The 10,165-nt window shown below is 61.8% G+C and overlaps 1 protein-coding gene across 2 annotated transcripts in view; it reads right to left on the bottom strand.

The window, feature by feature from the left end:
* TTYH1 (tweety family member 1) overlaps positions 1–9,952 on the bottom strand; it is a 14,400-nt gene extending 4,448 nt beyond the window's left edge. For both annotated transcript variants that reach the window (XM_034986474.1, XM_034986473.1), the window contains exons 1-6: positions 9,779–9,952; positions 6,740–6,918; positions 4,780–4,891; positions 3,794–4,014; positions 1,540–1,635; positions 130–240 (exon numbers count right to left, since the gene is read on the bottom strand). In XM_034986474.1, the coding sequence (XP_034842365.1) occupies positions 130–240; positions 1,540–1,635; positions 3,794–4,014; positions 4,780–4,891; positions 6,740–6,918; positions 9,779–9,904 (845 nt within the window). In that variant the 5' untranslated portion in view covers positions 9,905–9,952. The remainder of the gene's footprint in view (positions 1–129; positions 241–1,539; positions 1,636–3,793; positions 4,015–4,779; positions 4,892–6,739; positions 6,919–9,778) is intronic.
* Positions 9,953–10,165: the final 213 nt, after the last annotated feature.

Below are 10,165 nucleotides of genomic sequence, written 5' to 3'. Positions count from 1 at the left end.
CTGACCCAGGAGTCCAGGCCCTCAGACCCAGGAGTCCAGACCCCCAGGCCCCTCCTCCCTAGTGTCCAGGTCTCTAGCTTCTAGACCTCAGAACCTGTGTTCCTGGCCCCAAGTCCTTCCCCTTAGGACCTGCCCCAGGGCCCAGGGGCCCAGCCTCCATTACTCACCACAGCTGTAGCTGCCTCCAGGCCCATGGAGCCCCAGCTCAGGACAAGAACCAGGAGACTCATCACTGTCATCCTATAAAAGGGGAGGGGATTGGTTTGGGGTTCTGGGGTTTTTCATTTACCTGCCTCACCTTTTCCCTTCCCCCGCCCCAAATCCCATCACAGCCCCTCCCCCTTCCCCACCAACCTCTGGAGCCTGGAGGATCAGAATTAGGGGGGACAGGGGGAGGACGGGGCTGCAGGTCGTAGACCTGTGATTGTTGACATTGAACTGAACATCTGGTCCCTGCCTGGGAGTGAGGGGGAGGATGCTGAGAAGGGCCCTGGGCTGGCAAGCCAGCAGCCCAGATGCCAGCCCAGCGATGCCCCCGCCTTGCTCTGGGATTCTGGGAGAGCTACTGCCCACTTCCGGGCTCTGCTTCCTCGCTTTGAATCCGCAGGAGCCCAGTAGTTCCCAGGCATGCCTCTCAGGTTTGAGCACAGCTTGGTCACCTCCTGCTCTGCCCACACTCCTCCTCCAAGGCATGGGCACCGCCAGGGCTAGAACTGCGGCCTGGTTTTTCTCTGGGGATGGAGTCTAGGGGCAAGGGTCAGCACTGGAGGGTGGTCACCATCTCTAAACCTCAGGGGGAGCCTGCATGGGACAGCAGGACTTCTCACCCAGGGTGGGTATGGAGACTGGGGAGCACCAGCAGGGCCCCCAGAGGCAGGGAGGATTCAAGGGCCCCTCTAACTGGGATGGGCTGGCCTGAGTCGAAAACCAGCTCCAGCACTTCCTGGCTGTGTGGCCCGGGGCAAGTGGCCCAACCTCTCTGAGCCCCCATCTGCCCCTGGGTTAAATGGGGAAAAGGAAAGCATACCCTCACAGGGTCAGTGTGAGGGTTCCAGAAGAGGGCTGGCCACACAGAATGAGCCGTTAAATAAGGGTGTGGTCTTGAGATTCCCGTGAGCCACGTAACGGTCACGCAGCCTCAGATGTGGTCACCTTCTGCCTCTGCAAGTCAGGTGCCTGACGGGCCCCTCCTTCACGGGGTTGTGTGTGCACGGCCCTCAGTAGAAGTCAGTAATCACCCCATCCTCAGGGCAATCATTATATATATATATATATATAATTTTTTTTCCCCCTAGGATTTTGGAGTCCTTCCCACGCCTCAGGGCCTGTGTTTCCGGGTCTGCCCAGCCCGTCCTGCGCTAGGCCTGGTGTCTCTGTATGTGCTGACCCAGCCCAGGACCTCCATGGAAGTCTATGGGACAAGGGAATGAGAGCATGAACCGGGCAAGGACAGTGGTCCCTGTTGCAAGAGTGCTGTGGGATGGAAAGAGGTCCCCTTGTGCTGGGCCGTGAGCCTGCCCCGAGGGCACCCAGACTCACACGATCACCAGCCACTTGCTCTGCTTTGCTAGGCCCAGGAGGGTGAAGAGGCAGACCAGCAGCTCCAGGAGCAGCAGAAGGACATAGGCCAGCCACCTGGAGAAGGGACAGGGTGACACTGAGCAGCAAATCCAGCCCTCCGTACCCAGGCTCCCAGGCCAGGGTGGCAGAGGGGGACGGCAGCCCCACGCTCATGCCCTGGTCCCCAGGCCACAGCCAGCTCCTCGTGAAATGGGTGCACTGGGAGGCGGGCCACTGCAGCCGGTCAGAGCTCAGGTGCCAGGGTCTGGGCGCCTGGAACCCCACCCCGGCTGGACGGTGCACAGGCCCTGTCACCGGGCATGAGCGCTTGGCCCCCTGGAGCCCCACCCGCCACGGCACCCTGCCGAGTGAAGCGGGTGGTTCCCGGGCGTGGGCCGAGTGTCCTACTGCACAACGTGGGGCTCGGCCAGGCTCTCCACTTCCTACCTGCACGCAACCTTGTCTCAGGAGCTTTGCCTCCTGTGCCTTGGTTTCCCCGCCTGTAACGTGGGGGAGATCAGCAGCACCTGCTCCGAGAGGGTGTTGTGAGGCTAAGGAGCACAAGCTTAGAAGGGTACCGGGCACACGGACACCCTGAAATAGGAGCTTGAACGTGCAGGGAGCTTCACATGCTAGTTAAGCATTGATGATTGATTCACTCTGCTCGGAGGGCTGGCATGGCGTGAATGCTCCATAAATAGCAGCACTGGCCGTCGTCCCCACACAGCCCTGTGAGGCTGGGGCGCCGGAGTGGCAAGAGGACCCTCCTTTCCCAAGGGGGAGCTGGGCCGCGTGGCTCCGGGAGACCTGCAGGCTTTTGCTCCCAGCGTCCCCGCCGCACACCCCAGCTTCACTCTCTCGCTTCCGTCAGGAGCAGCCGACCCTTCTGCCCTAAGCCGCTGTGAGCACCTGCTCTGGGCCTCCAGGAACTTGGCCAGGAAGCTCTCCCTCCAGGGGCCCCAGTAACCTTGCAGGAAACTGGCCACCTTAGCTGGGGGAGGACTCCCGAGGCCCAGGCACTCATATTGGTACATCCAGAGACGTTTCCTTGTTCGGGGTGAGTCTGCCTGCACGACTACCTGGGGCCCCTAGAGGGGGGCTGAAGCCTGGCACGTGGCTTAGCCACAGTGCAGAACCCGGACTCCCTGGGACCCAGGCCTGTCTGAGGCCCCGCGGGGGTGTCCTTATCGTGGACTGCTTCAGCCCTGATGGGCCTCCACCCAGGAGCACAGAAGCCAGGAGGCAAGAGACGGAGTCCTGCCTCTGCCCCGGCGCCTGGGCAGGGCCCTCAGAAGGTGTCAGATAAACAGGAGACATAATTCCTCAGCCGAAGCAATGAGGACTTCATCATATTGGCTCTTGGCAAGGGTGCCTGCCCCAGATATCCGCATAACCTGTTCCTCCCTCACATATCACCTTCTCGGTGCGGCCTCCCCAGACCCCCGCCCCCGACGCCCACACACGCCCACTGCACGTGCAAACTGCCAGTCACTGTCCCCAGCCCATCCCCCTCCCTTGCTTCACTTTTCTCCAAAGCTCTTACCACCCACCACCTCACAAGTGTTTGCTCCTTCTTGGGCCCCTTACTGGAAGATGGGCAGGAGTTGCCGTCTGTTTTGTTCATTGCCCTGTCTCATAAAAACTTACATTTTCCACACATCTGTATAGTGTGTGCCCATCACTGTTGTAAGCACATACGGATAAGCACTCATCTGATCCTCAACAATCCAATGAGGGGAGCACTACCCATCGTTCCCACTTTACAGATCGGGACACCAAGGCACGGAACTGGTAACTTGTCACAGGGTCACGGAGTGGCCATCTGGCCTTAGAGCTCATGTTCCTAACCACTGGGGCACCCCTCTCTGTCACCAGAAGGTGCTAAATCAGGATCTGTTGAGTGGATGCACGTGTCAGATGGATGACTGAGGGGTGAGTGAGTGAGTGAGTGGATGAATGCGAAGATGTGAGCAGGCCGTGGGGTCCACCTCCGTGGCAGGGTTACTCAGCCCGGGCACTGTGACACTCGGGACAGGTCATCCTTTGCTGCAGGGGCCGTCCCGTGCATTGCAGGATGCATCTCTGGTCCCCCACCTACCAGGTGCGAGTAGCTCCCCCTCCCCCAGTTACGACAACCAAACATGTCCCCAGACGTTGCCCAATGTCCCCAGGAGGCACAGTCACCCAGGGTGAGAACCCCTGCCACCCGGGGTAAGGACGAGCAGTCACCCACCTGTACTCCTCCACAAAGGACACGTCTTCGGCCACCTGCAGGGGACTCAAGGGCACTCCCCGCCAGAAGGCCAGCGCCTGGAGCTGCTGGGCCACCGCCTCCGCCTGCCCCCGAGCCCCCCGGGCAGCAGCCACCAGCTCCGGGCGCTGCACCAGCACCTCCTCCAGAGTGGTCAGCTCTGTCCTCACGGCCTCACCTAGCCTCTCCACCGTCTCCAACACCTGCGTGCAGGGGGCAATCTGGGGTCAGAGGAGGGCATTGTCTGGGGAGGCCGGGGTTGGGTCCAAGGGTGTGGGGTGAAGTAGGAGTGGCAGGTGTCTGAGATCTGGGGGCTAGGACATCTGTGGAATGAGGTACAGGTCTGTGGCCTCCCATCAGGAGCTCTGGGTGGTCAGTGGCTTGGGTCCCAGGTAAGATTAAGGCACCAAAACTAGAATTATGCCTGAGTTTTTGAGTCTGAAGTTGGCACCTGCCTGCCTGGGTCTGGGGTCCTGAGTCTCAATTCCATGGTCCAGGGTCTGCAATGGACATGACATTTGAGGTCTGAGGTCAGCCTGGGTCTCAGCTCTGGGTCTGGGACCCTGGGCCTAGGGATGGGAGTGAGACCTCTTGGCAGAGTCCTGGGTCTCAGCACTGAGGTCCCTGAGCTTTCGTTTAGGCCACAGATCAGGTCTGAGGGCCTGGATCTGACCTGAGGGCAGGGGTTCAGGGCTGAGACTAAGTGAATTGGGGTCTAGATTTGAGCCCCATGTTTCAGATCTGGGTTGAGGGTCTGAGGGGGCCATGTGCAAGGTCCCGGTTGCAGTCAGGGCTGGAGGTGGGGTGTACGGTCTGAGGTCTGAGTCTGAGGCTGGGGTCCCAAATCTCAGGCGTGGGGTCTTGGCTCTGAGTTTCGGTCCCGTTTCTCTGGGAGGTGGCCCTTTGTCCGGGTATGGGGAACCAGTCTGGGTGTGGGTCTGGGGTCTGGCCGGTGCCTGGCCCCTCACCAGGTGGTCTATGGCGCTGAGCGTATGGTTGGCATGCAGCAATGCTGAGCTGAGCTGGGACACCCCATCGCTGGTCTCGCTGTTGCCATAGAAACCGATGCCAATGCCGGCGCTGAGAAGGGGAGGGACGGGAAATCACAGTCCGTCCCGGGACCCTGGGGCCGCGTCCCCCCACCTCCTCACACACCCGATTCCGTCTCCCACCCCCCACCCCAGCGGTCCAGCCCGTCGTGGGAAAGGAACGTCTCCAGCATGGCCCCCACCGGTTGCCAAGGTAACGGGAAGCCCCCTCCCCCACCCCGGGACGTCATTGTGATGCTAAGGGTGGGTGGAGGGGCGGGGCGGGGGGGGGCAGATTTAACCCGCACCTCACTGGAGCGGAACCCCTGTCACGCCCAGCCCCAGGAGAAGCCCTCCCCCCAGGATTGCCGGCCCCACACCCAGCCCTCCCTCCTTTCCTCAAGCACCTGTCCCTTCAGGGCGCCGCCATCCCCTCCCCGCCTCCTGGGGCTTCCCAGGACTGCTGGCCCCCCAGTCATCATCTCCCGGGGCGGGGGGCCCCGAGCCTGGAGCTCCCCGCCTCCCCCCGCGCCCGGGACCCAAGCGTCTGGCCAGCTGAGAGCGAAGCAAGGGAATGTGGGCCGATGGGCCAGAAGCCTGCGCCCCCGCCCCTCCGCGGCCGGCACACAGAGCTCCATTGTGGGGTCTGAATGCGGGCCCCTCCCCCCCACCCCCAGTGCGTCCCTCCGACCCGGCGGAGAGAGCCGGACGCCCTCACAGTTCCCAGCCCGGGCCACGGGCCCCACCCCCAGCCGTGGGATCCCACGCCCGCCCCGGCGCCCCCGCCCATTGTTCACAGTGGGACAAAGCTGCTCTTGTTCCCAGGCCGCTGGGGGCCGGCCTGTGTCTCCCCCACGGGGTCTTTGTCCACCACCCCCGTCCACCCCCAGTCCGGAGAGCCCGAAGAGGAAGCAGTTTGGAGACAGGACGCCCAGGCCTCCTGCCCCACAGACACCCCCAAACACGCTGTGCGGCTCCCCGCTGTGAGGCAGTGGGTAGGGCCCAGCCCGCCACTCCCCCGGATCCGGGGCGGGTCTCTCTCGGATCCAGGCGGCCCGATCTGTGGGGGTGGCCTGCCGGGAGGGCTGTGCTTAGAGCTGGCTCTTGGTAAACGGTGTAAGGGTGTGTCCTCAAGTGCTCCTCCCCTCTCTCCCGCCCCCCCCCCCCCGGGGTAGGGGGACGGGCCGCAGAAGAACCCCACCACCACGACCCGGGCCCTGAGAGGGGCTTGCGGGTCTCCACTCCGCCACTTGGGCGAAGGGGCCTTGAAAAGTCGCTTTCTCTCTCCCTCTCCCTGAGACTTGCCCAGGGTTACTGTGGGAAGGAGTTAGACCAGCTCAGGTCTGGCCTCCTGGACTGTAAATATTACTGGGCTGTCTGTCTCCTTGACGAGAACATCAGCTCCACGAGGGCAAGAACCTCGTCTGGCCCGTTCAGCATCTCCTGGCACATAGCAGATCCGCAAGAAATAGTTGTGGAATGAGTGAATGAATGAATGAATGATTTAATGTATGACATCACCCGTTACTGTTCACCGAGTGCGACTGTGATCCAGGCACTGTACGTTCTCTCATTTAATCCTGCCGTAACTAGGAGGTGGGTGTTACTGTATGTAACGTCCGTTTCAGAGATGTGGAAACTGAATCCTGGGGAGATTACATCATTCCCCTAGCCACACAGCTCTTCGGGGACAAAGCCACTCTTAACCCCTACCCGCTCCTGCAGGCCTGGCTGCCCTTGGGAAGTCACTCCTCTTGAAAGTCAGTTTGTCCATCCATGAAATGGGAGCAGTCCTCCCTGCTGCAAGGCTGAGGTGGGCTTCTAGGACACCCCCAGGAAGGCTGACCGAGATGGTGGGGAGCCCTGTCCCCACTCCCCACCCACCCTGGGGCCCCATTACCAGCCGACGAGAAGGGCAGCAATGCAGCTCCAGGTGACACAGCCTCCCCCGGGTGGGGGGCTCTTGGCTCCGGGGGGCTCTGGGGGCCGGCAGCAGCAAAAGCGGATGAGGTAGACAGCAATGAAAATGAGGCTCAGGCCCAAGCCCAGGCCTGCCAAGGCCACCACCAGCAACAGGGCCTGGGGAAGGGGGAGACATGAGGCCTCAGAGGAGCTCGCTGCTCCCTCCCTGCGTGGCTGGAGGTCCTGGATCCGGGACTTCGGTGGAGGTGGAAGGCAGGCCTGGCTAGAATGGGGGGCCAAGCCCAGCCTGTGGGTTTCAGGTTTGTGGGGAAAGATGGGGTCCCCAGCCCCTCCCAGGCTGGCCGCTGGGGCTCGGCGGTTTGGGGCTGGCTGGGTCACTGGAGGGAGCTTCCTACTGAGAGGCCCAAATCTTGGGTTCCAGTTCTGCTCTGGGTGTGGCCCTCGGCTGGGGCCTTCCCTCTCTGAGACTGTCTCCTCCTCATCCTAACCAGGCAGTTGGAATAGAGCGTCTCCTAGGACCTTCTGAGACCTGCATCCGGAACTGGGTGGGATCAGGGGGTGGACAGGGGTGCCTGTTCCTGGAGATGGGTGTGAAGGCTTCCTCTTCCTCCTCCTTGCCGGTCCTCCCCTCTCACTGCTCACTCACTCCCCTGCTGCTGAGCTCTGCACACCCACTGCAGCGTGAGTCTGTTACCCAGGGACTCACGGGGTGGGGGGCGTGACAGCCTCCATGACAGGGTGTGTGTGCAAGACTCGGGGATGGAGACTTGGAGACAGGGAGGCACAGAGAGATAGAGAGAGAAGAGTGGAAAAGCAGAGATGCAGAGAAAGGAGACACAGAGACAGATGGTGGCAGAACCAAAGGCTGGGAGGACAGAGGCAGGGAGAGAACAGGTATGTGCAGTTGGAAAAGCCTCGCAGGACAACGGGGCTCTCCACCAGGCAGGGCTTTACAGGGGGTGCCCAGAATGGGGCAGGGGGTTACCTTGGGCCACCCAGCAGGTAAGGGGCAACATCAGGAACGGAATCACCCCTCCAGACTCACTAACGCTCTTTCCTGGAAACCACCGTGTGTCTCTGCCTTTGCCTTGCAGTGGGGTGTGGAGTGTGTGTGTGTGTGTGTGTGTGTGTGTGTGTGAGAGAGAGAGAGAGAGAGAATGAGTGTCTCTGTGGGAGCACCTAGGTCTGCAGGTGTGAAAGTGATCTGTTAGCATTTGTGTGTTTCTGGGCATGATTCTTTGAGTCTGAGTGGTCTCTCGTGGTGTGTGTGTGTGTGTGTGTGAGAAAGTTGTGAGTGTGCTTGAATGTGAACATGTGTATGTCATATATGAGTGAATATATGTGTATATATGTGTGAATTTGTGTCTGAGTACGTGAGAGTAAGAATGTGAGTGTTGAGAGTGTGTATGCAAGTGAGCTTGGGGTGAGTGAATGTGTGAGTGAGTGAGAGCAGGAATTGTGTAATTGTGTGAGTGTGTGTATATATGTGTGAGTGTGGGGGGTGTGTGAGTGTGTGAGGAGGGGAATGTGTGTCCGTGTTTGTGCATGGATGTGACTGTGGGTGTGTATACACGTGAGTGTGGGGGGGGTGTGAGTGTGTCTCCCAGCCTGGTGTCACCCCGTGCCTGACTTTTTCCAGTTGTGCCCAGAGCGGTCATCTTCCTGGGGGACAGTGTCCCCTCCTGGGCCGTGTGACTTCGCGCCCGTCCCAGTGCTATCACCCGGCCTGTTGGGAGGGGCGGAGTGAGCCTCTCCCAGTGCCTCGGGCAGTGACTGGGGCCAGCAACGGGTGCATGGCTGTGTGGGGAGGTCTCCTCTGCCCTGAGCAGGCGTCAGCGGCCAGCACTGGAGGTCGTGACTGTGGACACGAGAGGCTGTGGGCGAGGGGATGGCCGTCCCTGTTTGGTGGGGAGAGGGCGGCGTGGAGTAGGCAGGGAGGAGCTGCTCCCGGCTGGCACAGCCATGACCCAAATAGCTCAGAATACAGCACACATCCCCCTCTCTGCTTTTCTGGGACCCCCCCTACACACACACACACACCTCCTAAGCTCTCCAATCCCCAGCCCTTTATCCCAGGAGCTCCTTAGCACAGATCCCAGGGGCCTAGACCCTATAGGCAGGGCCCAGGACACATCCAAGGGCTCCACAGGATTCCCAGGCACCCCCCCCCCCAACGCACACACTCCCCCACCCTTCCGCGGCTCAGCCAAGCCTCGCTCCTCATTAATCTCAAAGTCAAGGACTTGAATTAAACTGGGTCAGGGGACAGTTCCTTCACCCCTGTTGGAGCTGACCCAGGCTGGGCCCCCTTCCCCAGGGACCCCCGCTTCTGTAAGGTTCCCACCCCAGCCCCACCCTCCGGACCCATTTCTGTCATCCTCTGGTCCCCAAATGGAATCTCATTCCCCCCACCCCGAGCACCCTGACCACCCCTTCTGTCTTGGGACTGGGGACTGGCTGGAAGCTTCCTCTTACAGCACCTCCACCTCGTTTACCCAGCCCTGGCCCTAAATCCCTCATGCCCCTTCCCCATTTCGGGACTCAATCCCGTCCTAAACCAGGGCACCCCAGCCTTCTTCCTCTCCACCATTATCAGTTCCTGTCTCACCTTAACTGGACGGCCCTGATTCTATCAGGGGAGGGGGCATCTTTTAGGACACGGAGAGTGGACCTATCGCCCTGGTGACCCTGGAGGCTAGCTTCCCGGGCAGTTCTCAGAGACCCTGGAATCCAAGGTTCCCTGGTCCCTTCCCTCCTCTGGGACTAAGGGGTCCAGGCCCCTGACTCTCCTTTATTTAAGGAACCAGGGCTCTGGTCTCCCAGCCCCTGTCCCAGGGGAACCTCCAGGTATGGGAGCCCGCTGCTCCTCCTCTTTCAGATACCCCAAAGTCCGGGCCCGGCCCCCACCCCCGGAGAACACAGGAATCTGTCACCCAGCCCCCTTCTCCCTCACGACCCCTAAGCTCTGCCTCCCCCACCTCCGCCCCCGCCCCCAGGACCCCGCACCCGCTCCCACCTGCTGGTATTCTTGCTCTTGGGGCGCGAACCCGCTGGGTACCGGGCGGAGCTGGAAGTCGGCGCGGGGCAGCTGGTGGAGCAGATGCACCCAAGCCGAGGGTCGGTAGCCCGGGGGCGCCCCCATAGCCCCCGGGGAGGGCGCAGCGGGGCCGACGCCGGGGCTGCGGAAGCCTCGGCAGTGGAGCGGGGCGCGGGCGGAGCGGGGTCTGGCGGGGCTCAGGGGAGAGGAGCAGGGGGAGGGAGAGGGTGGGGGGCGGAGACTGGGGGAGGAGGAGGGAGGCGCGGGCCAGACGGGGACGGTGCTGCCCCTGGTGGCTGCCGGGGGGACTGCGGCGCCGTGAGCGGGGGGGCCCCAGCGCTCCGCCCCTCAGTGCCGGCTCCCACC

The sequence above is a fragment of the Mirounga leonina genome, unplaced genomic scaffold, assembly GCF_011800145.1.
Source record: "Mirounga leonina isolate KUSES-001 unplaced genomic scaffold, KU_Mleo_1.0 Mir_376, whole genome shotgun sequence".
NCBI classification, from domain to species: Eukaryota; Metazoa; Chordata; class Mammalia; order Carnivora; family Phocidae; genus Mirounga; species Mirounga leonina.
This window is presented reverse-complemented; position numbering and strand designations above follow the sequence as displayed.